At 47.6% G+C, this 24,959-nt stretch overlaps 1 protein-coding gene across 1 annotated transcript in view; it reads right to left on the bottom strand.

Moving 5' to 3' along the window:
- LOC143973784 (transient receptor potential cation channel subfamily M member 5-like) overlaps positions 1–24,959 on the bottom strand; it is a 235,194-nt gene that overhangs the window by 41,188 nt on the left and 169,047 nt on the right. The window contains exon 7 of the mRNA XM_077474640.1: positions 12,721–12,817. Within this exon, the coding sequence (XP_077330766.1) occupies positions 12,722–12,817 (96 nt within the window). The 3' untranslated portion in view covers position 12,721. The remainder of the gene's footprint in view (positions 1–12,720; positions 12,818–24,959) is intronic.

Here is a 24,959-nt window from a genome sequence, read left to right as displayed (position 1 = left end):
GACAGCAGCTCCGTGACATACAGCGCTGACAGCAGCACCGTGACATACAGCGCTGACAGCAGCTCCGTGACATACAGCGCTGACAGCAGCTCCGTGACATACAGCGCTGACAGCAGCTCCGTGACATACAGCGCTGACAGCAGCTCCGTGACATACAGCGCTGACAGCAGCTCCGTGACATACAGCGCTGACAGCAGCACCGTGACATACAGCGCTGACAGCAGCTCCGTGACATACAGCGCTGACAGCAGCTCCGTGACATACAGCGCTGACAGCAGCTCCGTGACATACAGCGCTGACAGCAGCTCCGTGACATACAGCGCTGACAGCAGCTCCGTGACATACAGCGCTGACAGCAGCTCCGTGACATACAGCGCTGACAGCAGCTCCGTGACATACAGCGCTGACAGCAGCTCCGTGACATACAGCGCTGACAGCAGCTCCGTGACATACAGCGCTGACAGCAGCTCCGTGACATACAGCGCTGACAGCAGCTCCGTGACATACAGCGCTGACAGCAGCTCCGTGACATACAGCGCTGACAGCAGCACCGTAAGCAGCCCCAGGAGGAAGTCAGCACAGCACAGGGATGGTGTGATCCCCTCATAATAAGAACCCCCAGGAGGAAGTCAGCACAGCACAGGGATGGTGGGAGCCCCTCATAATAAGAACACCCAGGAGGAAGTCAGCACAGCACAGGGATGGTGGGAACCCCTCATAATAAGCAGCCCCAGTAGAAATATGACACCGCTCAACCTCTTCAAAGAGGAGGGTAGGGGCATATAGTACGGTGTGCTTTTTTGGGTCAGGGAAGTGAGCCAAATGAATTAAGAAGGTCTGTGTGCTTGATTCCAAAAATTGTTTATAGACATATACATGGTCTACTGATCACATGTGTTGAATTCCTCCGAGATCCATGCCTCATTCATTTTTAGAAATGTGAGGTAGTTAACACTGTGGTGAGCTAGGCGAGTACGCTTATCGGTCACAATCCCCCCTGCTGCGCTGAACGTCCTTTCGGACAGGACACTGGATGAGGGGCAAGCCAACAGTTCGATTGCAAATTGGGCAAGCTCTGGCCAGAGGTCAAGCCTGCCCACCCAGTAGTCTAGGGGTTCATCACTCCTCAGAGCGTCCACATCGGCCGTTAACCCAATGTAGTCGGACACCTGACGGTCTAGGCGTTCCCTGATGCTGGATCCGGATGACACCTGTCGATGGGTCGGCTGAAAGAATGACCTCATATCCGAAGTCACCAACACATCTTCAAACCGGCCTCTTCTTGCAGGCGCTGTTGGATTGGTACCCGCAAATCCTTCTCTGGGAGTGGGAATTGCTCCTCTGCCAGCGCACGCAAAAGCAGAATGCAGCATTTCTCGAAGCAAGGCCTGGAAGTGCTGCATTCTGACAGCCCTCTGCGACGGCGGTAACATTTCCGCCATTTTGTGTTTGTACCGGGGGTCTAAGTACGTTGCCACCCAGTACTGGTCCTTGACCCTCATGCTTTTTATACGGGGGTCCCTATTAAAACACTGGAGCATGAAGGCCCCCATTTGCACTAAAGTGGAAGCGGTGTGGTGGCCTGGCTCCTGCTCATCATCCAGGATAATGTCGTCCTCTTCATTCTCCTCTCCCCATCCTCGCACAACAGGGATCCCAGAAAGGTTTAAAGCATGCTCTTCTTGCTCCTGCTCATCCGCCCCGGCACCATCCTCCTCTGACTCCTCATCAGACTCCTGTTGTTGACTTGTCTCAGATAGAGTAGCCCCCCCTGGGAATTCATCCAGCATTGCGACTTCCTCATCTTCCCGCTCCTGCTCCTCCACAGCCTGATCAATGACACGACGCAATGCACGCTCCAGAAAGAAGGCATAAGGTACCATGTCACTGATGGCGCCATGGCTGCGACTGACCAGTTTGGTGATCTCCTCAAATGGCCGCAGAAGTCTGCATGTGTCGCGCATGAGCAGCCACTGGCGCGGTGAAAAAAAACCCAGCTCCCCAGAACCGTTTCTTTCGCAGAGTTCATACAGGTAGACGTTAACTGCACGTTTCTGCTGGAGCAGCCTATCAAGCATATAGAAGGTTGAGTTCCATCGCGTCGGGCAATCGCAAATAAGACGTCTGACCGGCAGATGGTGTCGCCGCTGAATGTCAGCAAGGCGAGCCATGGCCGTGTAAGATCTTCTGAAATGGGCCGAGATTTTCCTTGCCTGCCGCAAGATGTCCTGGACCCCAGGGTATTTGACAAGGAATCGCTGCACGACCAAGTTTAAGACGTGTGCCATGCACGGCACGTGCGTGATTTTGCCCTGTTTCAATGCGCTAAGCAGATTGGCACCGTTGTCACACACCACTTTACCAACTGTCAAATTGAGCGGTGTTAGCCACTCATCTGCCTGTGAACGCAAAGCTGAAAGGAGTGCCGGGCCAGTGTGGCTCTTTGCTTCCAGGCACAACAGACGCAGCACGGCATGGCAACGTCTCACCTGGCATGTGGAATAGGTTCTGGGGAGCTTGGGCGGTGCAGTGGAAGAGACGCTAGCAGCGGAAAAGGAGGAGGCAGCTGAGGAGGAGAGGGAGGAGGATGGAGTAGGAGGAGGAGAAGAAGAGTCAGGCCTGCATGCAATCCGTGGCGGTAAAACCAAATCTACACGGGTGCCACGGGTTACATGCTTGACGGCCGTCAGAAGGTTCACCCAGTGGGCAGTAAAACTGATATACCTTCCCTGCCCGTGTTTGCTAGACCACGTGTCTGTGGTCAGATGTATCTTGGCACCGACACTGTGTGCCAGAGATACATTCACTTGCCGCTGAACATGGCCATATAGCTCTGGGATGCCCTTCTCTGAGAAATACTTCCTTCCTGGGACCTTCCATTGTGGTGTTCCAATGGCCACAAATTTGCGAAAGGCCTCCGAGTCCACCAGTTTATATGGCAGTAGTTGGCGGGCTATGAGTTCTGACAAGCCAGCCGCCAACCGTTGGGCAAGAGGGTTATCCGGCGTCATCATTTTTTTACGCTCAAACATTAGGCCCACGGAAGCCTGCCTTTTTGCAGAAAAATGTGAGCTTGGCGTGATGGAAGGTGGAGTGGAGGACAATTGTGAGGAGAGAGGAGAAGGAGAAGTAGAAGACGAGGCTGGACGGTGAGAGCCTGCAGTGTGGCTTTGTGTGTTCCGTTGCTCCCACTGGGCTCGGTGATGGCTGCTCATGTGCCTTCTTAAGGCGGTCGTCCCTAGGTGAGTATTGGGCTTACCGCGACTAACGCGTTGACTGCAAAGATTGCAGATGGCAACGCTATTGTCAGCAGCGGACACGTTAAAAAAAGCCCACACTGCGGAGCCATGTGCCGGTGTCCTGGGAGCGCCAGATGTGACCGTACATGGTCGATGACTCGCTCCTGATACATTTGCAGTCTGCTTTGTCCCTGCTGTGCAATGTAAGTCATTGCTGCTTCTCCTCCCTATCTGCTGGTCCATATCTCCCTCTGAACTCCCCTCCTCTTCCTCTCTTGTGGGCACCCACGTGACATCACTAGACACGTCATCATCAACGTCACCTTCCCCACCGCTATAAGTAGAGTAGGCAGCAACACCGGGGACCAACCTCCTCCTTGGGCTGATCTGGGTACTGGCGTCAGACTGCTGAGTAGCGCTTGTTGCTACCTCCTCTTCCTGATCCAATACCAAGAGTGGCTGCGCATCAGAAATGTCCTCTTGATATGGATCGGAAAATAATTCCAGTGACTCAAGCGGAAGGTATGTGGTGGTGGTGGTGGTGGTCGTGTTGTTGGTGGTAGTGTCTTTGGGGGTGCACATAGCAGAGAGTGAAGAAGAGGGTGCAGATCGAGAGGATGAGGAGGGTGCAGAAGAGTAAGGCTGAGCGAGCCACTCAACCAAGTCTGGTGCATCCTTTAAAGTAATTGAACGCACCTTCTGCAACTTCCCACTTTGGCTCAAGCCTGTTGCTCCTGCCCTACCCCTACCACCCCTGCGGAAGGGCCTGCCTCTTCCTCTGCATGTCATTTTTTAAATGACCCTGTGACAAAACTCTTAGTCCCTATACCGCTGAAGGACTGCTGCAGTATAGGTGAGCGGTCAGCAGTGGTGCACGTCAACCCTATCTATTGTGGACCTATAGCGGTCCTTACAGAACAGCAGACTGTACCGCACTCAAGCCTATGTACCGTAGCACCCTATACCAAGTTACCAGTCCTTATAAGAACTTTTGTGGACCAAGCAGGTTGTGTATTAGTGTTTAGCAGACTGTACGTCAGTCCCTATACCGCTGAAGGACTGCTGCAGTATAGGGCAGCGGTCAGCAGTGGTGCACGTCAACCCTATCTATTGTGGACCTATAGCGGTCCTTACAGAACAGCAGACTGTACCGCACTCAAGCCTATGTACCGTAGCACCCTATACCAAGTTACCAGTCCTTATAAGAACTTTTGTGGACCAAGCAGGTTGTGTATTAGTGTTTAGCAGACTGTACGTCAGTCCCTATACCGCTGAAGGACTGCTGCAGTATAGGGCAGCGGTCAGCAGTGGTGCACGTCAACCCTATCTATTGTGGACCGATAGCGGTCCTTACAGAACAGCAGACTGTACCGCACTCAAGCCTATGTACCGTAGCACCCTATACCAAGTTACCAGTCCTTATAAGAACTTTTGTGGAACAAGCAGGTTGTGTGTTAGTGATTAGCAGACTGTACGTCAGTCCCTATACCAATGAAGGACTGCTGCAGTATAGGGCAGCGGTCAGCAGTAGTGCACGGCAACCCTATGTATTGTGGACCGATAGCGGTCCTTACAGAACAGCAGACTGTAACGCACTCAGGCCTATGTACCGTAGCACCCTATACCAAGTTACCAGTCCTTATAAGAACTTTTGTGGAACAAGCAGGTTGTGTGTTAGTGATTAGCAGACTGTACGTCAGTCCCTATACCAATGAAGGACTGCTGCAGTATAGGGCAGCGGTCAGCAGTAGTGCACGGCAACCCTATGTATTGTGGACCGATAGCGGTCCTTACAGAACAGCAGACTGTAACGCACTCAGGCCTATGTACCGTAGCACCCTATACCAAGTTACCAGTCCTTATAAGAACTTTTGTGGACCAAGCAGGTTGTGTGTTAGTGATTAGCAGACTGTACGTCAGTCCCTATACCAATGAAGGACTGCTGCAGTATAGGGCAGCGGTCAGCAGTAGTGCACGGCAACCCTATGTATTGTGGACCGATAGCGGTCCTTACAGAACAGCAGACTGTAACGCACTCAGGCCTATGTACCGTAGCACCCTATACCAAGTTACCAGTCCTTATAAGAACTTTTGTGGACCAAGCAGGTTGTGTGTTAGTGATTAGCAGACTGTACGTCAGTCCCTATACCAATGAAGGACTGCTGCAGTATAGGGCAGCGGTCAGCAGTAGTGCACGGCAACCCTATGTATTGTGGACCGATAGCGGTCCTTACAGAACAGCAGACTGTACTGCACTCAGGCCTATGTACCGTAGCACCCTATACCAAGTTACCAGTCCTTATAAAAACTTTTGTGGACCAAGCAGGTTGTGTGTTAGTGTTTAGCAGACTGTGCGTCAGTCCCTATACCGCTGAAGGACTGCTGCAGTATAGGGCAGCGGTCAGCAGTAGTGCACGGCAACCCTATGTATTGTGGACCGATAGCGGTCCTTACAGAACAGCAGACTGTAACGCACTCAGGCCTATGTACCGTAGCACCCTATACCAAGTTACCAGTCCTTATAAGAACTTTTGTGGACCAAGCAGGTTGTGTGTTAGTGATTAGCAGACTGTACGTCAGTCCCTATACCAATGAAGGACTGCTGCAGTATAGGGCAGCGGTCAGCAGTAGTGCACGGCAACCCTATGTATTGTGGACCGATAGCGGTCCTTACAGAACAGCAGACTGTAACGCACTCAGGCCTATGTACCGTAGCACCCTATACCAAGTTACCAGTCCTTATAAGAACTTTTGTGGACCAAGCAGGTTGTGTGTTAGTGATTAGCAGACTGTACGTCAGTCCCTATACCAATGAAGGACTGCTGCAGTATAGGGCAGCGGTCAGCAGTAGTGCACGGCAACCCTATGTATTGTGGACCGATAGCGGTCCTTACAGAACAGCAGACTGTAACGCACTCAGGCCTATGTACCGTAGCACCCTATACCAAGTTACCAGTCCTTATAAGAACTTTTGTGGACCAAGCAGGTTGTGTGTTAGTGATTAGCAGACTGTACGTCAGTCCCTATACCAATGAAGGACTGCTGCAGTATAGGGCAGCGGTCAGCAGTAGTGCACGGCAACCCTATGTATTGTGGACCGATAGCGGTCCTTACAGAACAGCAGACTGTAACGCACTCAGGCCTATGTACCGTAGCACCCTATACCAAGTTACCAGTCCTTATAAAAACTTTTGTGGACCAAGCAGGTTGTGTGTTAGTGTTTAGCAGACTGTGCGTCAGTCCCTATACCGCTGAAGGACTGCTGCAGTATAGGGCAGCGGTCAGCAGTAGTGCACGGCAACCCTATGTATTGTGGACCGATAGCGGTCCTTACAGAACAGCAGACTGTAACGCACTCAGGCCTATGTACCGTAGCACCCTATACCAAGTTACCAGTCCTTATAAGAACTTTTGTGGACCAAGCAGGTTGTGTGTTAGTGATTAGCAGACTGTACGTCAGTCCCTATACCAATGAAGGACTGCTGCAGTATAGGGCAGCGGTCAGCAGTAGTGCACGGCAACCCTATGTATTGTGGACCGATAGCGGTCCTTACAGAACAGCAGACTGTAACGCACTCAGGCCTATGTACCGTAGCACCCTATACCAAGTTACCAGTCCTTATAAGAACTTTTGTGGACCAAGCAGGTTGTGTGTTAGTGATTAGCAGACTGTACGTCAGTCCCTATACCAATGAAGGACTGCTGCAGTATAGGGCAGCGGTCAGCAGTAGTGCACGGCAACCCTATGTATTGTGGACCGATAGCGGTCCTTACAGAACAGCAGACTGTAACGCACTCAGGCCTATGTACCGTAGCACCCTATACCAAGTTACCAGTCCTTATAAGAACTTTTGTGGACCAAGCAGGTTGTGTGTTAGTGATTAGCAGACTGTACGTCAGTCCCTATACCAATGAAGGACTGCTGCAGTATAGGGCAGCGGTCAGCAGTAGTGCACGGCAACCCTATGTATTGTGGACCGATAGCGGTCCTTACAGAACAGCAGACTGTAACGCACTCAGGCCTATGTACCGTAGCACCCTATACCAAGTTACCAGTCCTTATAAAAACTTTTGTGGACCAAGCAGGTTGTGTGTTAGTGTTTAGCAGACTGTGCGTCAGTCCCTATACCGCTGAAGGACTGCTGCAGTATAGGGCAGCGGTCAGCAGTAGTGCACGGCAACCCTATGTATTGTGGACCGATAGCGGTCCTTACAGAACAGCAGACTGTAACGCACTCAGGCCTATGTACCGTAGCACCCTATACCAAGTTACCAGTCCTTATAAGAACTTTTGTGGACCAAGCAGGTTGTGTGTTAGTGATTAGCAGACTGTACGTCAGTCCCTATACCAATGAAGGACTGCTGCAGTATAGGGCAGCGGTCAGCAGTAGTGCACGGCAACCCTATGTATTGTGGACCGATAGCGGTCCTTACAGAACAGCAGACTGTAACGCACTCAGGCCTATGTACCGTAGCACCCTATACCAAGTTACCAGTCCTTATAAGAACTTTTGTGGACCAAGCAGGTTGTGTGTTAGTGATTAGCAGACTGTACGTCAGTCCCTATACCAATGAAGGACTGCTGCAGTATAGGGCAGCGGTCAGCAGTAGTGCACGGCAACCCTATGTATTGTGGACCGATAGCGGTCCTTACAGAACAGCAGACTGTAACGCACTCAGGCCTATGTACCGTAGCACCCTATACCAAGTTACCAGTCCTTATAAGAACTTTTGTGGACCAAGCAGGTTGTGTGTTAGTGATTAGCAGACTGTACGTCAGTCCCTATACCAATGAAGGACTGCTGCAGTATAGGGCAGCGGTCAGCAGTAGTGCACGGCAACCCTATGTATTGTGGACCGATAGCGGTCCTTACAGAACAGCAGACTGTACTGCACTCAGGCCTATGTACCGTAGCACCCTATACCAAGTTACCAGTCCTTATAAAAACTTTTGTGGACCAAGCAGGTTGTGTGTTAGTGTTTAGCAGACTGTGCGTCAGTCCCTATACCGCTGAAGGACTGCTGCAGTATAGGGCAGCGGTCAGCAGTAGTGCACGGCAACCCTATGTATTGTGGACCGATAGCGGTCCTTACAGAACAGCAGACTGTAACGCACTCAGGCCTATGTACCGTAGCACCCTATACCAAGTTACCAGTCCTTATAAGAACTTTTGTGGACCAAGCAGGTTGTGTGTTAGTGATTAGCAGACTGTACGTCAGTCCCTATACCAATGAAGGACTGCTGCAGTATAGGGCAGCGGTCAGCAGTAGTGCACGGCAACCCTATGTATTGTGGACCGATAGCGGTCCTTACAGAACAGCAGACTGTAACGCACTCAGGCCTATGTACCGTAGCACCCTATACCAAGTTACCAGTCCTTATAAGAACTTTTGTGGACCAAGCAGGTTGTGTGTTAGTGATTAGCAGACTGTACGTCAGTCCCTATACCAATGAAGGACTGCTGCAGTATAGGGCAGCGGTCAGCAGTAGTGCACGGCAACCCTATGTATTGTGGACCGATAGCGGTCCTTACAGAACAGCAGACTGTAACGCACTCAGGCCTATGTACCGTAGCACCCTATACCAAGTTACCAGTCCTTATAAGAACTTTTGTGGACCAAGCAGGTTGTGTGTTAGTGATTAGCAGACTGTACGTCAGTCCCTATACCAATGAAGGACTGCTGCAGTATAGGGCAGCGGTCAGCAGTAGTGCACGGCAACCCTATGTATTGTGGACCGATAGCGGTCCTTACAGAACAGCAGACTGTACTGCACTCAGGCCTATGTACCGTAGCACCCTATACCAAGTTACCAGTCCTTATAAAAACTTTTGTGGACCAAGCAGGTTGTGTGTTAGTGTTTAGCAGACTGTGCGTCAGTCCCTATACCGCTGAAGGACTGCTGCAGTATAGGGCAGCGGTCAGCAGTAGTGCACGGCAACCCTATGTATTGTGGACCGATAGCGGTCCTTACAGAACAGCAGACTGTAACGCACTCAGGCCTATGTACCGTAGCACCCTATACCAAGTTACCAGTCCTTATAAGAACTTTTGTGGACCAAGCAGGTTGTGTGTTAGTGATTAGCAGACTGTACGTCAGTCCCTATACCAATGAAGGACTGCTGCAGTATAGGGCAGCGGTCAGCAGTAGTGCACGGCAACCCTATGTATTGTGGACCGATAGCGGTCCTTACAGAACAGCAGACTGTAACGCACTCAGGCCTATGTACCGTAGCACCCTATACCAAGTTACCAGTCCTTATAAGAACTTTTGTGGACCAAGCAGGTTGTGTGTTAGTGATTAGCAGACTGTACGTCAGTCCCTATACCAATGAAGGACTGCTGCAGTATAGGGCAGCGGTCAGCAGTAGTGCACGGCAACCCTATGTATTGTGGACCGATAGCGGTCCTTACAGAACAGCAGACTGTAACGCACTCAGGCCTATGTACCGTAGCACCCTATACCAAGTTACCAGTCCTTATAAGAACTTTTGTGGACCAAGCAGGTTGTGTGTTAGTGATTAGCAGACTGTACGTCAGTCCCTATACCAATGAAGGACTGCTGCAGTATAGGGCAGCGGTCAGCAGTAGTGCACGGCAACCCTATGTATTGTGGACCGATAGCGGTCCTTACAGAACAGCAGACTGTACCGCACCCAAGCCTATGTACCGTAGCACCCTAGACAGACCAAGTTACCAGTCCTGATAAAGAGCTTTGTGGAACAAGTGAGTTGTGAATGATTAGCAGACTGCAGCAGAAGGGCAGCAGTCAAGTATAATATTCTTTCTATATTTGGAAGAAAGAATATTATACGTGTACAAGCCTATTACCGTACCACTGATACCAGTCCTGAAAAGAACCTTTGTGGAACTAATAGTAACAGCAAGTCTTTAAAATTATCCTCACTGCCTGACACACTGCTTCCTGCCTGTCCCTATACAAATTGGCAAAAAAGAGTAGGCTGGAACGATTAGCTGGAACAGCTCTTTTGTGGACCTGATAGTAACAGCTAATGATGATGATGATGATGATGATGAAGAAAGACTAATCTGGCTGAGCTGTCCCTAAAATAGCAGCATACAGCGCTCTGTCCCTTTATCTAAACTGACAAAAGAAACTCAGGCTGCTGACCTAACACCTATACCAGTCCTGAAAAGAACTTTTGTGTACCAAATAGCTAGCGTTTTCTCTGTCCCTACTCCACACAGGATCCTTTCCCTACAGTGACAGAAGAAAGAATGTAAAATGGCCACCGGATCGGGTGTATTTATAGGTTAGGGGGAATGTCCAAGTGTCCATGAGCTGTCATGTCTCAATTGGTTGTCCTGTAACACATGATAAACGTGTCACGAAAGGTTAAAGTTCTTGTATACATTAAACACGTAAGTCCGCCGGGGCGAACGACGGAAAAAGGCGTTCGAACCCGCGGACGGCGAAAGTCGGAAATTCGCCGCGAAACGACCGCCGGGCGAACCGTTCGGCCATCACTAGTTATGATCAAAATTCTTTATTTTGAATAAATTCACAACTTCGGAAAAATAATAATTAGTTATGTTCGTTTGTTTAGGTGTGGTATTTGTAAATTCGAAAAATTCGTAAATTTGAAAATCTGAAATAACCAATAATAACCAACTATTAAATTAAAGGTATTGGAATGTCTTTTCCAATTTGGCTGTTTATAAACCTAACAAATACCAATTTATCCAAAGTTACAAATGATCCTAAATAACAAATGCAGCATCTAAATATATGAAACATAATGATCTAATAGGAATTAATTAGAAGTTTATATCATTATAATTTAGTATTATTAATTAATTACGTTCCACTGTTTAGATGCAGCATTTGTTATTTCGCCTAATTTGTACATTTGGATAAATTCGTATTCGTTACATTCACTAACAGCCAAATTTGAAAGGCAATTCCAATACCTATAATTTAATAATAATAGTTATTATTAGTGCGTTATTTTGGATTTTAGAATTTACAAATTTTCTGAAAAATTTGTTAAACAGGTTTTCGTTAATTCGGATATTTCCAAACCAATTTGTCAAATTTTGGCGAAATACGAATTCAGAACAAAACCAATTGCACATGTCTAGTTGGTAACACATTTACTTTTACCCTTTAATTTAAGGTATGGAAGCACTTTAAAATCTAGGCTTCACCATGGCTGACTAGACAATCAAAGATTTGTAACAAACATTTCCAGAAATTAAGTACAGATATCACTGATAAATATTTTTAGTAAATATTTTCACTGATCCCAGCGCTTAATAGAGGGTGTTAAATTATAAGCTGCTATCATATAAAAAAATCGCATAACACACAAATATATAGTATAAATAATTCCTAAACAACTCACAATGTGAAATATACTATATTGACAGCGCTAAAAAAATAGTTCATAACTTCCAGAAATTCCAACGGAGTCCTAAATTGTGGATAGAGAATTTCAGCTTAATGCTCGTAAGAAAGAAAAGAAGTCCATCTCTAAGCCATTCACCAAACCGTCAGTGTGAACAAACTCCATGCACGGTGACGCTCCCTATGGTAATGCACTTACCAAAATTCTAAATAGATATAGGCACGTCTATTAATCACTGGCTCCTGGAATTTCTCAGCATTAAACCTTCAATTCAGCGTTTCTCCACCCAGCACAATTTCCCATATAGAAGAGATCAGAAACACAATCCATAGTGCAAACTGATTTTAATAAACAACCTTCTTGCGCATTCGCAGTCCGGATCTCTGTGATCATAAATGGTCTCAATATCAGCGGCGGGTCCTGGGAAAACAAGCTCTCTCTCTGTGGTGATGTGAAGCTGCATGGTCACGCCCATATGCGTTTCGTCATTACGTCTTCGTCTGTGGGCGTGAGAGCTTGTTTTCCTGGGACCCACCGCTGATATCGAGACCGTTTATGATCACAGAGATCCGGACTGCGAATGCGCAAGAAGGTTGTTTATTAAAATCAGTTTGCACTATGGATTGTGTTTCTGATCTCTTCTATATGTGAAATTGTGCTGGGTGGAGAAACGCTGAATTGAAGGTTTCATGCTGAGAAATTCCAGGAGCCAGTGATTAATAGACGTGCCTATATCTATTTAGAATTTTGGTAAGTGCATTACCATAGGGAGCGTCACCGTGCATGGAGTTTGTTCACACTGACGGTTTGGTGAATGGCTTGGAGATGGACTTCTTTTCTTTCTTATGAGCATTAAGCTGAAATTCTCTATCCACAATTTAGGACTCAGCACACCGTTGGAATTTATGGAAGTTATGAACTTTGATTTTTATTTATTTTCTATTTTCTGTTAGCCTTATTTTATTTAGTGCTGTCAATATAGTATATTTCACATTATGAGTTGTTTAGGAATTATTTATACTATATATTTGTGTGTTATTTCCAGAAATGAGTTGACTATTTTTTTGTAAGTGGATCTATAGGTGAAAGTAATACTTTATGTTAATGCTTACCTTACTGAAAGACTGGAGGTGGTTTTGTGCCTTTTACCATGCCACTGTCTTGAAGAGCATCCACTATCCATGAAAGTGCCTTACCACAGTATTCCAGCTACAGAAAAGAAACAGTTCCGATCACTCATTATGTCATTACTAGCCACAAAGTTTTCTAATTAAAACACTAAAGTTCATCTTCAGAAAAAACACTTTATTGATTTTAATGAGTGTGGAAAAAGGGTTAAAGGGGTTGTAAACCCTTGTTTTAAAAAACATGTCATACTTACCTCCACTGTGCAGTTCATTTTGCACAGAGTGGTCCCGGTCCTCCTCTTCAGGGGTCCCTCAGTGGCGCTGGTGGCTCCTCCCTACATCGATTGTAGATGCTGGAGAAGTGCTTTCCTTGGTGGACACCCGTGAGGGCGTGCTCCCGAGTCCTGCATCTGTGTCCATGCACACAGAATGCAGGAATCGTCCCCGCCCCCAAGCGCCACGTCATTGGATTTGATTGACAGCAGCGGGAGCCAATGGCTGCTATCAATCTATCCTATCAGGACACGAGACACCAGCTAGAGCTGGTGTGCTTGTTCCCGGCCAGATAAGGATCAGTGTCAGATAAAAAAAAAAGGGGGCTCGGGGGGCTGCAGCACCACAGGTGGTTTTTCACCTTAATACATAGAATGCATTAAGGTGAAGAACCATGAGGGTTTACAACTCCTTAGTAAGTATTTTTTTTTCTTTTTTGCCATCTCCTCACTTCCTGTCTCCATCTAACAGGAAGTGAAGGGATATCTCTCCAACAGTAAATAAAACTTTTTATTTTATTTTTATTTTTTTTATATATAGTGCAAGGAAAGGTTAGAATCCCAGCCAGGTCAGTATGTAATGTAACAGGGTATCAGCAGGGCAGCAAATGATAAACACACAGAAAAAAAATTCTGACCTGATTTTTTGTGGTGTACCTGCTACTGCAAAATACATTTTATAGTTAAAATAATAGTTCCATACAAGTAATAAATAGCCAATACAAAATATTTAATCTGCACAGTTCTTAATATATTTGTAAAAATATCCCTTTCACATATCCAAAGCCACATCATTTGTTACAAGTTCTCTGTTGATGCAGTGATCCACATTACCCACATTGCTGACAACTTTCCGGCGAGTCGTTTGCTCTTGCATTCTCCATACAGTACCTCCTATGAGTAACTTCTCCAGCTGGTGAAGTCATTTGGCAAGGCATGTCTTTTCATCTAGCCGGTGTTCACTGCTCTATATTAGTGGGATGCACAGCAACATCATCATAAACATAGTAATTTGTATACCCTCTACTGTTGTAAGAAACCAGAAAGCCTGATGCATCAATGCACCATCAGTGCATAAATGGGTCTGCATCTTAACCACTTCAATACAGGGCACTTATACACCTTCCTGCCCAATCCAATTTTCAGCTTTCAGTGGTCTCACACTTTGAATGACAATTGCACGGTAATGCTACGCTGTCACATTTGATCACCCCTACCATTTTTATTTTTTGCACTACAAATAAAAAAAAAGAACAAACATTTTGAAAAATGTTTTTTTTCTGAGTTTGTTACAAAATTTTTTAAATAGGTATGTTTTCTCCTTTACTGATGGGCACTGATGAGGCTGTACTGAGAGGTGGCACCGATATATACAGCATTGATGGGCACATAGTGGTGGCACTGATGGACACGTATCAGTGGCACTGATGGGCAGCACTGATCAGAGGCACTGGCAGGCATCACTGATGGGCACAAAGTGCCATCCCTAATAGGCTTACCTGGTGGCCATGGGTGGGCATGCTTAGGGGGCTGCACTAATAATCAGTGCAGACTCCCCTGTCAGGAGAAGAGCCGATCGGCTCTCCTCTACTCAAGTCTGTCAGCGCGAGTAGAGGAAGAGCCAATACATGTCTTTTCCTGTTTACACTGATCAGCTGTGATTGGACACAGCTGATCATGTGTTAAAGATCCTCCGTCAGAGGCTCTTTACCTAGAACGGAGATGCGGTGTGCCTATCTGACACTAGTGATAGACGAACTTCCGACGGGACGTTTTGCGAACGTGGCCAAAAGTTCACGAACTGCAAAGTTTGCGGCGGACCCCATTGACTTTAATGGCAGGAGATCCTTAAAAACCTCCAGGTCATATTTTCAGCCACAAAATACTTACAAGCTGTGCACACATAGTCCCACAACATGGACACTGACATAACAAATGTATTAAGTGAATCTGGGATCGACAACGACAAGCATTCTTTTTATCTGTGAAATTTTGACAATTCAGAAGTGCATGAAGGCCATGGAGGAGAGGCAAGGTCAGGGCAGGCTATAAAAGGGGTGCAGGAGATGATCAGTGCCACAGTCAGGGCAGCGCAGTCCTGTGCCAGTGTCCCAGTGTGCCAACCTGTGCTTGAGCCCCTCCCTCTGCCTGGCCCTTACCCCCACCTATGCAGGGCTCCACTGCGGTGGTCCGTAGGTACCAGTCCAGTGCTGATCCTCAGCCATGGTGCTGGCACTGCCTGCTGATTGGCTTCTCCGCTGCAATCTCCCTCACTGTCTGAAACCAGCACTGCGATAGAGACTGAACACTGACACCAGCACCGTAATAGAGACTGAGCACTGACACCAGCACCGAGATAGAGAGCACTGACACCAGCGCAGAGATAGAGAGCACTGACACCAGCACCGAGATAGAGAGCACTGACACCAGTGCCAAGATAGAGAGCACTGACACCAGCGTCGAGATAGAGAGCACTGACACCAGCACCGAGATAGAGAGCACTGACACCACACCAGCACCATGAAAGAGAGCACTGACACCAGCACCGTGATAGAGAGCACTGACACCAGCACCATGATAGAGAGCACTGACACCAGCACCGTGATAGAGAGCACTGAGACCACACCAGCACCGAGATAGAGAGCACTGACACCACACCGGCACCGAGATAGAGAGAGAACACTGACACCGGCACCGAGATAGAGAGAGAGCACTGACAACAGCACCATGAAAGAGCACTGACCCCAGCACCGAGATAGAGAGCGCTGACACCACACCAGCACCGTGATAGAGAGCACTGACACCAGCACCGTGATAGAGAACACTGACACCAGCACCGTGATAGAGAGCACTAACACCAGCACCGTGAGAGAGCACTGACACCAGCACCGAGATATAGAGCACTGACAACACACCAGCACCGTGATAGAGAGCACTGAGACCACACCAGCACTGTGAGAGAGCACTGACACCAGCACCAAGATACAGAGCACTGACACCAGCACCAAGATAGAGAGAGAGCACTGACCCCAGCACCAAGATAGAGAGCACTGACACCAGCACCAAGATAGAGAGCACTGACACCACAGCAGCACCGACACCAGCACCGAGATAGAGAGCACTGACACCACACCAGCACCGTGATAGGGAGCACTGACACCACACCAGCACCAGAAATAGAGAGAGAGCACTGACACCAGCACTGTGATAGAGAGCACTGACACCAGCACCGAGATAGAGAGAGAGCACTGACACCAGCACTGATACCAGCAACTCGCTGCGGGACCCAAAAATATGACACAGCGCAACCTCTTCAAACCGGAGGGTATGGGCATATAGTACGGTGTGCTTTTTTTGTACAAGTGAGCCAAAAGGTAGAAAAAAAGGTCTGTGTGCTAAATTATATAAATTGTTTATAGAGTTATGCATATACATGGTCTACTGGTCACATATGTTGAATTCCTCCGAGATCCATGCCTCATTCATTTTTATAAATGTGAGGTAGTCAACACTGTCGTGAGCTAGGCGAGTGCGCTCATCGGTCACGATCCCCCCTGCTGTGCTGAACGTCCTTTCGGACAGGACACTGGACGAGGGGCAAGCCAACAGTTCCACTGCAAATTGGGCAAGCTCTGGCCAGAGGTCAAGCCTGCCCACCCAGTAGTCCAGGGGTTCATCACTTCTCAGAGCGTCCACATCGGCCGTTAACCCGATGTAATCAGACACCTGTCGGTCTAGGCGTTCCCTGATGCTGGATCCAGATGACATCTGTCGATGGTTCGGCTGAAAGAATGACCTCATATCAGAAGTCACCAACACATCTTCAAACTGCCCTCTTCTTGCAGGCGTTGTTGGATTGGTACCCGCAACTCTTTCTCTGGGAGTGGGAATTCCTCCTCTGCAAGTGCACGCAAAAGCAGAATGCAGCATTTCTCGAAGCAAGGTCTGTAAGTGCTCCATTCTGACAGCCCTCTGTGATGGTGGTAACATTTCCGCCATTTTGTGTTTGTACCGGGGGACTAAGTACGTTGCCACCCAGTACTGGTCCTTGACCTTTATACTTTTTATATAAAGTCTCTGTTAAAACACTTGAGCATGAAGGCCCCCATTTGCACTAAACTGGAAGCGGTGTGGTGGCCTGGCTCCTGCTCATCATCCAGGATAATGTCGTCCTCCTCGTTCTCCTCTCCCCATCCAAGCACAACAACAGGGATCACAGAGAGGTTTAAAGCATGATCTTCTTGCTCCTCCTCATCCACCCCGGCACCATCCTCCTCTGACTCCTCTTTAGACTCCTGTTGTAGACTTGTCTCTGATAGAGTAGCCCCCCTGGGAATTCATCCAGCATTGCGACTTCCTCATCTTCCTGCTCCTGCTCCTCCACTGCTTGATCAATGACAGGACGCTCCATAAAGAAGGCATAAGGTACGATGTCACTGATGGCGCCATGGCTGCGACTGACCAGTTTGGTGATCTCATCAAATGGCCGCAGAAGTCTGCATGCGTCGCACATGAGCAGCCACTGGCATGGTAAAAAAAAACAAGCTCCCCAGAACCTGTTCTGCCGCAGAGTTCGTACAGGTAGTCGTTAACTGCACGTTTCTGTTGAAGCAGCCTATCAAGCATATAGAAGGTCGAGTTCCATCGCGTCGGGCAATCGCAAATAAGACGTCTGAAAGGCAGATTGTGTCGAATTGCTGCACGACTAAGTTTAAGACGTATGCCATGCATGGCACATGTGTAATTTTGCCCTGTTTCAATGCGCTAAGCAGATTGGCACCGTTGTCACATGCCACTTTACCAACTGTCAAATTGAGCGGTGCTAGCCACTGATCTGCCTGTGAACACAAAGCTGAAAGGAGTGCAGGGCCAGTGTGGCTCTTGGCTTCCAGGCCCAACAGACGCAGCACAGCATGGCAATATCTCACCTGGCATGTCGAATAGGTTCTGGGGATCTTGGGCAGGCGCAGCGGAAGAGACGCTAGCAGCGGAAAAGGAGGAGTCAGCTGAGGAGGAGAGGGAGGAAGATGGAGTAGGAGGAGGAGAAGAAGAGCCAGGCCTGCATTCAATCCGTAAAACCAAATCTACATGGGTGCCACGGGCTACATGCTTGACGGCCATCAGAAGGTTCACCCAGTGGGCAGTAAAAGTTATATACCTTCCCTGTCTGTGTTTGCTAGACCACGTGTCTGTGGTCAGATGTATCTTGGCACCAACACTGTGTGCCAGAGGTACATTCACTTGCCGCTGAACATGGTCATATAGCTCTGGGATGCCCTTCTGTGAGAAATACTTCCTTCCTGGGACTTTCCATTGAGGTGTTCCAATGGCCACAAATTTTTGAAAGGCCTCCGAGTCCACCAGTTTATATGGCAGTAGTTGGCGGGCTATCAGTTCTGACAAGCCAGCCGTCAACCGTTGGGCAAGAGGGTTATCCGGCGTCATCAATTTTTTACGCCCGAACATTTGGCCCACGGAAGCCTGCCTTTTTCCACAAAAACGTGAGGACGGCATGATGGCAGGTGGAGTGGAGGATAAGGAGAAGACAAGGCTGGACGGTGAGAGCCTGGAGTGTGGCTTTGTGGGTTCCGTTGCTCCCACTGGGCTCAGTGATGGCAGCTCATGTGCCTTCTTAAGGCGGTCATCCCTAGGTGAGTGTTGGGCTTACCGCGACTTATGCTTTCACTGCAAAGGCTGCATATGGCAACACTATTGTCAGCAGCGGACACTGTAAAAAAAGCCCACACTGCGGAGCCATGTGCCAGCATCCTGGGAGCGCCAGATGTGACCTCACTCCTGATACATTGTCAGTCTGCTTTGTCCTTCCTGTGCCATCTACGTTCCGTCTGCTTCTCCTCCCTATCTGCTGGTCCATATCTCCCTCTGAATTCCCCTCCTCTTCCTCTCTTGTGGGCACCCACGTGACATCCCTAGACACGTCATCATCAACGTCACCTTCCCCACTGCTATAATTAGAGATCTCGGAGTAGGCAGCAACACCGGAGACCATCCTCCTCCTTGGGCTAATAAGGGTACTGTCGTCAGATTGCTGAGTGGCGGTTGATGCTACCTCCTCTTCCTGATCCAATGCCAAGAGTGGCTGTGCATCGGCAATGTCTTGTGATGGATCGGAAAATAATTCCTGTGACTCAAGCGGATGGTATATGGTGGTGGTGGTGTTGGTGGTAGTGTCTTTGGGGGTGCACACAGCAGAGAGTGAAGAAGAGGGTGCAGATCGAGAGGATGAGGAGGGTACAGAAAAGTAAGGCTGAGTGAGCCACTCAACCAAGTCTGGTGTGTCCTTTGACGTAATCACACACACCTTCTGCAATTTGCCACTTTGGCTCAAGTCTGTTGCTCCTGCCCCACCCCTACCACCCCTGCGGAAGGGCCTGCCTCTTCCTCTGCCTGTCATTTTTTAAATGACCCTGTGACAAAAGTCTCTAGAGAAGTGCAGTATGTATGTGGAAGAAGGTATACAACACCCTGCTTCAATCTGTCATTTTGGGGGCCACTGGTCTATCACACCAGTTATAATACTTTTTTTTTAATTGCGTTGATCACTCTTTGTAGTATCGCTGCAGAACCGCTCAGCAGTCACAATGCTGCACAGTGGAAATGCACTATACTATGCTTTCTATATGTGCAAGTATTTTATATGTTTATTACACCCCTATATAATGCACACCAAATAGTACACCTATACCAGCCCTGACCTAATAGTAGCTAGCTAGTAGCTAGTGAAAGGCAGACTGTCCCTGCTCCAAAAACCAAACTGTCCCTCCCTATATTGAGAAACGACAGCTGCAGAATCAGTCAGCAGCACTGCATGCAGTGCACTATGATATGCTTTCTATATTTGAAAGAAAGTATATTATCCATGTACAACCCTATATACTGTACACCTATAAAAGGACCTTTGTGGACCTAGTAGCTAGTTATTTGCAAACTGTCCCTGCTCCAAACACCAAACTGTCCCTCAGTCCCTACACTGATAAAAGACAGCTGCAGAATCGGTCAGCAATCAGCTCAGTAGCACAGCAGTCAAGTATAATATGCTTTCTATATTTGAAAGAAAGTATATTATATGTCTACAACCCTATATACGGTACACCTATACCAGTCCTTAAAAGGACCTTTGTGGACCTAGTAGCTAGCGATTTGCAGACTGTCCCTCGGTCCCTACCCTGATAAAAGATAGCTGAAGAATCGGTCAGCAATCAGCTCAGTAGCACAGCAGTCAAGTATAATATGCTTTCTATATTTGAAAGAAAGTATATTATACATGTACAACCCTATATACTGTACACCTATACCAGTCCTTAAAAGGACCTTTGTGGACCTAGTAGCTAGTGATTTGCCCCTGCTCCAAACACCAAACTGTCCCTCCCTACACTGATAAAAGACAGCTGCAGAATCGGTCAGCAAGCACTCAGCAGCACAGCAGTGCACCATAATATACTTGAAAGAAAGTATATTATAGGTGTATTACAACCCTATATACTGTAAACCTATACCAGTCCTTAAAAGGTCCTAGTAGCTAGTGATTTGCAGACTGTCCCTCAGTCCCAACACATATAAAAGACAGCTGCAGAATCGGGCAGCAGTCAAGTATAATATTCTTTCTATATTTGGAAGAAAGTATATTATACGTGTACAACCCTATATACTGTACACCTATATCAGCCCTTAAAAGGACCTTTGTGGACCTAATAGTAATAGCTAGTGATAGAATGACTGTCCCTGCTCCACACAGCATCCTTTCCCTACACTGACAGAAGACAGAATGTAAAATGGCCGCCAGATCAGGTCTATTTATAAGGTGGGGGTATGTCCAATTGTCCATGTGCTGAAATGTCTCAATTGGCTGTCCTGTACCCCATGATGGATGTGTCAAAGTTCTTCACAATGTAAACAAATATGGCCGCCGCGAACAGCGCCAGAAGTCCGCCTGTTTGACGAATGGCGAACAAGCAAAATTCACCACAAACCGACCGCCGGGGCGAACCGCTAGGCCATCTCTATCTGACACACCACTGATCGCCAAGCTGCGATCAGTCATACAAAACTGTTCCCAAACTAAATAATTTTCTTCCCACAAACAGAGCTTTCTTTTGGTGGCATCTGATCATCACTGGGTTTTTAATTTGTTGCTAAACAAACTAAAAAAAAAAAAAAAAAAAAGTTTTTCTTCATTTGTTATATCATTTTGTTTTCTCCTTCACTGACAGGCACTGATGAGGCTGTACTAATGGGCACTGATAAGTTGGCACTGATGAGGAGGCACTAATATGTAGAATTGAGAAGCACTAATATGTAGAATTTATAGGCACTGATAGGCGGCATTGATATGCAGCACTGATGAGGAGGTACTGACAGAGATTACTGATGGGCATCTGTTAAGGGCACTGACAAGCATTACCGATAAGCACAGACTGGCAGCTGATGGGCACTGATTGGCATTGTGGTGGGCATCTCTTATGGGGGCTGCGCTGATAATCAATGTGCTGATTATTAGGGCACATCCCCCCTCTGACCAGAAAGCCGCCGTTCAGCTCTCCCAGGCAGCTCGAACCAAGGAAAGCCAAATACCGGCACTTCCTGGTTCACGCTGTGATTGGTCACAGCTGATCACATGGGAAAGAGCCTCCATCAGAGGCTCTTTACCACGATCGGATATGTGGTATGTCAGAGTGATACACCACACCACCAATCCCCGAGCACAACTGATCACAGCTTACCATGCTGAATGTCATATGACGCTCAGTCAGGATAACTGTTTCAAATAGTTTTATTGAAAAGTCAAGTAGTTCCCACTGGAATAAGCAGAATAGTTTACAGTGTTAACAGTAACAGAAAGTAATCAGGTAGGCTGCTTCCTAAGTTTGCAGAAGTAGATATACCAGAAAAATCTAAGGCAGGCCCATGGACCCTTTATGTATAAAGTATAGCGAACATACAACATCCGAGGAAGGGGCCGGGTAGAAGCAAACTTACGGATTCCAAAGAAGGAAAATCATTTAACAAACATTGTTGTAATAACAACTATTACCAGGGGTAATGGTAGAAAGAAAAGTTCCGCTGGGTAAGTTTTACATATATAGGAGAGAGAGTGAGGGGAAAAGAATGTAGGAAAAAGGGAGAGGAGTGAGGAGAAAGAAAGAAATAGGGACACAAAAAGGAAAGGAGGCGATACCAGAGGGCAGGATAGAAGAGGTAAGAGGGAAAGGGTGTGGTCGGAAGGCCCACAAGAACCACGGACCGCAAACTGGTGCCCGTTCTGGGCTAAGGAGACATAAGACGAGTATCAAAATCTTTCGGTAGGAAATGGTCCACCCAAGGTTGCCATATTTTATTAAACAACGGGATCCTATCCAGGACGACTGCCTCTATCTTAGCATGAATCATTGCCTGTGTAACTCTATGTTTAGTTTCAGTTATATTCAGGGAAGGTGTCCTCCAGGCTCTCACAATCGTTTGTTTAGCCGCAGTTGTTACTTGGAGAAAGAGTCGGTTTTGGGCTTTAGTAAGATCTTGGGGTAGCCAATTCAGCAAGGCCATTGCTGGGTTAGGAGCCACGGGGTGTTGTATCAATTTAGTTAGCAGGTGGAAGACCGAGGACCAGAAATTTGCCACGATGGGACAAGTCCACCAAATGTGGAGATGGGTGCCCCGGTCTTTGCAACCTCTAAAACAGTCGGGTGAGTAGTTAGGCACAAATTTGGAAATTCTAGAGGGGACCAGATACCACCGCATCAGGACCTTATAATTCGCTTCAGATGCTACTACATTCTGTGAGGAATTTTTGGTATTGGTCCATATATCAGTCCATGACTCTGTATCAAGATTAAGTGATAAGTCTGTGGCCCACGCGGTAGCATAACGTGGAAGGTCTTCAGATACGGTGGAAAGACAAGAATAAAGGCATGAGATAATGCCTGGGGCATGTGGATCTGAGGAGCATATGGATTCAAATTGGGACATAGAGTTAAGATTGGGGCTGGATTTAATGTGCGTCTGAAAGAAATGGACTATCTGTAGGGGGCAGTTGGGCCTGCGTCTGTAGGTTAGGGAATGTTGTGAAAGAGACACCTGAAGACAGGTCACATACTCGAGTAAGGCGTGCGCGGGACCAGGCCGAAAAGGCGCCTGGTTCCGTGTAGGCCGGATAGAAATTCGGGTGACCCATGAACGAGAGCAAGGGGAGATGAGGAGATAGTAGTTTAAAAGGGGTGCGTACCATGCGCTAAATTTTGAGGGAGTGACACGTAACGGGGTTAGTAAGTGATCTGCATGTCTGAGGGGGGAGCCAAAGTATATTGGAAACGGAGATAGGGTGAGCCTCCACTGCTTCCAGACTGACCCATAGCGGGATTTCAGACATAGCGTGGTAGAGGGCCATTTGCGATAGCTGAGCTGCATAGTAATAGTTTTTAAAATGTGGTATCCCTAGGCCCCCTTGAAGCTTATGTCGAAAAAAATCATAGGTCTCGTATTACCCCAAATATACTTGAAAGTTCGACTTTGAATAGCCTTGTGAAAATATAGTGGGACCGTGACCGGGAGTACTCTATATAAATATAGTAATTTTGCCAGCAGGGACATTTTTACCGCCGCAATGCGTCCAAGCCAGGAGACACATAGAGGTTTGCCAGCAATTAAGGAGTGATGACAGATTGCGCAACATGGGTAGATAATTCGTTTGGTATAGGTGGGCTGGGTTACTAGTCAATTTAACTCCTAAATAGGGAATGTAGGATGTGGACCACTGAAACGAATAGTTAGCACGCAAACATTGGAGAGTCTCTGTAGGGAGGGATACTGCAAGAGCTCTAGACTTAGCCTGATTTACCTCGAGACCTGAGACTTGTGCAAATGTATCAAGGAGTTTAAAAAGGTTGGGCAGGGTAGTATGGGGTGAAGTGATAAATAGGAGGGCGTCGTCCGCAAAGAGGCATAATTTATGGGTTGTGGAGGCTATCTCTAATCCTTGGATATCAGGGTTGGATCTGATCAGGGCTGCTAATGGCTCGATGGCGAGAGCAAAAAGCAGGGGTGACAAAGGGCACCCCTGCCTATTTGGATCGGGAATCTGCTAGAACTGAAGCCGGAGTAGCGGACAAATGCTTGAGGATGGGCATATAGGGCGTCAATCCAGCAAAGGAAATGGGGGCCGAAGCCCCATCTATGCAAAATTTGTTTGAGGTAGGGCCAAGAGACGGTATCAAAAGCTTTACGAATATCAAGGGATAAAAGGTGCATGGGGATACCTCGGGATCTAGCTAAATGCTGTAGTAAAATAACCCGGCGTACGTTATCACTTGCTTGGCGCTTGGGAATGAACCCCACCTGGTCTCTATGGATCAACCCTCCAATGTGCGGATTCAAGCGTGAAGACAAAATCTTTGCTAGGAGTTTTATGTCAAGATTCAAGAGTGATATAGGTCTGTAGTTGGACCATACGGAGTGGTCAGTATCGGGCTTAGGTATCATAGAGACGGAGGCTGTGAGTGTATCACTACCGAAGGTGCCCCCTTTTAACAGGGTGTTAAAGGAGTTAGCCAGGAGAGGGGCCAGGATATCTGCAAATTTTTTATAATATAGCCCTGTAAACCCATCTGGGCCAGGTTGTTTATTAGGTTTAATTAATTTGATAGCCTGGAGTACCTCAGAAGGCAAGATCTCTATGTCAATGGCAGTGCGAATCGGGGTGGAGAGGGAAGGGATCGGTAGATCACGGAATAGGGCCTCAGCCATATCCTGGGGGAAGGAGGCGGGAGATTCGTACAGTTTGGCGAGGCGTTTGGAGAATTCATTAACTATTCTAGCCGGATTACTAGTATGGGTTCCATTATGCACTTTAAGCCTAATTGGTTTGTGGGTTCGCTCTGGTTGTCTAAGGCGGAGAGCCAGAAAAGTGTCGGGCTTGTTGGATTTAGTGTAGATAGTGTG

Source organism: Lithobates pipiens, unplaced genomic scaffold (genome assembly GCF_037356315.1).
Source record: "Lithobates pipiens isolate NorthernLeopardFrog02 unplaced genomic scaffold, aLitPip1_a1.2 Scaffold_99, whole genome shotgun sequence".
NCBI lineage: Eukaryota > Metazoa > Chordata > Amphibia > Anura > Ranidae > Lithobates > Lithobates pipiens.
This window is presented reverse-complemented; position numbering and strand designations above follow the sequence as displayed.